At 53.4% G+C, this 2944-nt stretch overlaps 1 protein-coding gene across 1 annotated transcript; it reads right to left on the bottom strand.

The window, feature by feature from the left end:
* Positions 1 to 1490: 1490 nt before the first annotated feature.
* On the bottom strand, positions 1491 to 2474 carry LOC113940651 (olfactory receptor 14J1-like). Its single transcript, XM_027631794.1, has one exon. The coding sequence runs from the start codon at positions 2472 to 2474 to the stop codon at positions 1491 to 1493; it is 984 nt and encodes a 327-aa protein (XP_027487595.1).
* Between the last annotated feature and the right edge of the window lie 470 nt (positions 2475 to 2944).

Here is a 2944-nt window from a genome sequence, read left to right on the forward strand (position 1 = left end):
AACCAAGGAACACAGGGACACCGTGAAATCTCGTGGAACCAAGGGACCATTTAATATTTGGGGCCTTGTGGAACAAAAGGAACCCTGAAACATTTTGGAACTTCATGGAACCCAGGAACGATTGTTGTCACTGTGGTGCTTCATGGAAACAAAGGAACCCTGGGACACAGTGGAACCTCATAAAATCAAGGGGCCACTGTGATACTACAGGGTCTTTTTGGAGCCAAATGGACCTTGGGACACTGGGGAACCCTATGGAATCAAGGGGTCATTGTGACACTGGGGAAACTTGTGGAAAAATGGAACCAAGAGACACTGTGCAACTTCATGGAATAAAGGTAGCTCAGAGGGTGACTCATGGAGCTGTGGGTGCCTCTGGCTGCATCTCAGTGCCCAGCTGTGTTCTGTGCTTTGGGAAAGGGCAGAAGTGCCTCTGCTGGAGGGCAATGCCACTCCTGCCTGCAGAGCCCTTCCTGCCTGCCCAGGGGCAATGCTGCCCAGCCAGGCTGCTTTCCTGCTGGGCAGGGAAAGGGACGGGCCAGAAGGCAGGGCAGGGATGGAGCAGACATGCTGAAGTGTCCTCAGTACAAAGCAAATGTGGACTTCTGACCTGGTCCCTTGATGTCCCTCCATGGAGGGACAACCAACCTCTTGCAGGTGGGGTGAGAGGCCAGGACTGGGAATGGGGGTTGCAGGGGCTGCTCTGTGACAGTGGCCCTGGGGCACCTTCCCAGGCTGTCCCTGGAACAAAGACACAGCCCAGCCCCTGCTCTGCTGGTCCCTCAGGGCTGTGCCAGGAGCTCTGGCTGTGCAAGGACACTGCTGTGTGCCCCCACCCTGCACACTCCCACTCTCAGCTGGGCACTGGCATTTGCTTTGCCAGGGCATTCCTGGAGCACACTGCTGACAGAGACTGTGGAGGAAGAGCCTGAAGCCTTCCTTCCCTGCCCTCAGGAGATGCCCTTTGCTGATGGAGGTGCTGGTGTGGAGCCCAGCTCTGTGCCAGCAGTGCCCAGGGCCTGTCCCTGCCTGTGATCCCAGCATGGACACCCAGCAGGACTGTGCCCAAGCTGCCAGAGTACTCAGGCCTTGCACCCACAGCAGGGCTGGGAAGGACAGTGTGGAGTTGGAAAGAGCAGATGTGGAAGGAGCAAGTGCCCTTGTCCCTGGCTGTGCTGCTGTGCTGGGAGTCTCTTCCCTCCAGATCTGCACACAGGCACTGCCCCTGCAGCTCCTGAGAAGGGCTGAGGAAGCATCTTGGACACACAGGTCAGGGTAGGGAACTTTATTTCATTCAAATGTACAGATAAATTGGCTGCTGAAAGTTCTTGGGTTACAGCAAAGTAGATACTGATGTAGTAATAGTAAGAGTTAAGACGTCCTTCTGTGGAAAAAGTTATAACAAATAAAATTAAAAATCAAAATCAAGAAAAGAAAAAGGTAAAGAAAATAAAAATAATAACAAAAAAAGAAAGCACCAAACCCCCCACCTACACATGGCAGAATGGAGTCTGGGATTGTAATGAGTTACTTTCTTGATAGTATGCAGAAAAGCATCCAGTCATCATTTTCTGTATGGCATCCTTCAACTCCTGATTCCTGAGGCTGTAGATGAGGGGGTTCAGGGTTGGAGGAACCACCGAGTACAGAACTGATAGTGTCAGATCCAGTGTTGGGGAGGAGATGGAGGGGGGCTTCAGGTAGCCAAATGTGGCAGTGCTGACAAACAGGAACACCACAACCAGGTGAGGGAGGCACGTGGAAAAGGCTTTGTGCCGTCCCTGCTGAGAGGGGATCCTCAGCACAGCCCTGAAGATCTGCACATAGGAGAAAACATTGAAAACAAAACACCCAAGTGATAAACTGGCAGTAACCCCAATAAGCCCGATTTCCCTGAGGTAGCCTGAGTGTGAGCAGGAGAGCTTGAGGATGGCAGGGATTTCACAGAAGAACTGGCCCAGGGCATTGCCCTGGCACAGGGGCAGGGAAAATGTATTGGCTGTGTGCAGCAGAGCATTGAGAAACCCAGTGGCCCAGGCAGCTGCTGCCATGTGGGCACAAGCTCTGCTGCCCAGGAGGGTCCCGTAGTGCAGGGGTTTGCAGATGGCAACGTAGCGGTCGTAGCACATGATGGTGAGGAGGGAAAACTCTGCTGACATGAAGAAGAAAAAGAAAAAGAGCTGTGCAGCACATCCCTTATAGGAGATGGTTGTGTTGTTCTGGAGGGAATTGTGCATGGCTTTGGGGACAGTGGTGCAGATGCAGCCCAGGTCTGTGAGGGAGAGGTTGAGCAGGAAGAAGCCCATGGGGGTGTGCAGGTGGTGGTCGCAGGCTACGGTGCTGAGGATGAGGCCGTTGGCCAGGAGGGCAGCCAGGGAGATGGCCAGGAAGAGCCAGAAGTGCAGGAGCTGCAGCTCCCGCCTGTCTGCAAATGCCAGGAGGAGGAATTGGGGCATGGAGCTGCTGTTGGGCATTTGCTGCTTCTTGGTGTGTGGCACTATCCAAGGAGGAAATATCAGTGATATGTTAGTGAAGAACTTCCTAAGAAAAACCAAAGCAATTGCCCAGTACCCCCCTCCCTGCTACACTCCCCCACCTGTTTTCCTTTTCTAGAAATCTCTCCTTCAGCTCCAGGGCTGGACCCCTGCTTGGGGCTCATTACATCTTCCATGAGTAGCAGACCCTCTGCCCACTGGCTGTGAGGGCTCAGCCCTGCTCTGCACCGGTGGGGTTATGGGCATGGTGGGCACAGGGGCCCGTCCTGGTGTTCAACTGTGTCAGATGAAACTGTTCCTACTGCAAAAGGGCTTGTCAGCATCTGCACTCCCAGTTTATGAGAAAAACCGGGACAGCAGAAGGCAGTGTCACAGGTTTGTTTTGTTTGGGTTTGTTTTGGTTTTTTTTCTACTCCCTCATCTCTGCTGAGGAGTGTTCCTGGATGTCA

The sequence above is a fragment of the Corapipo altera genome, unplaced genomic scaffold (assembly GCF_003945725.1).
Source record: "Corapipo altera isolate COAL_440 unplaced genomic scaffold, ASM394572v1 58953, whole genome shotgun sequence".
Lineage (NCBI taxonomy): Eukaryota > Metazoa > Chordata > Aves > Passeriformes > Pipridae > Corapipo > Corapipo altera.

Bases quoted from the DNA above. Each gene is read 5' to 3' on its own strand.
- LOC113940651 (XM_027631794.1), bottom strand. From the start codon at position 2,474: ATGCCCAACAGCAGCTCCATGCCCCAATTCCTCCTCCTGGCATTTGCA.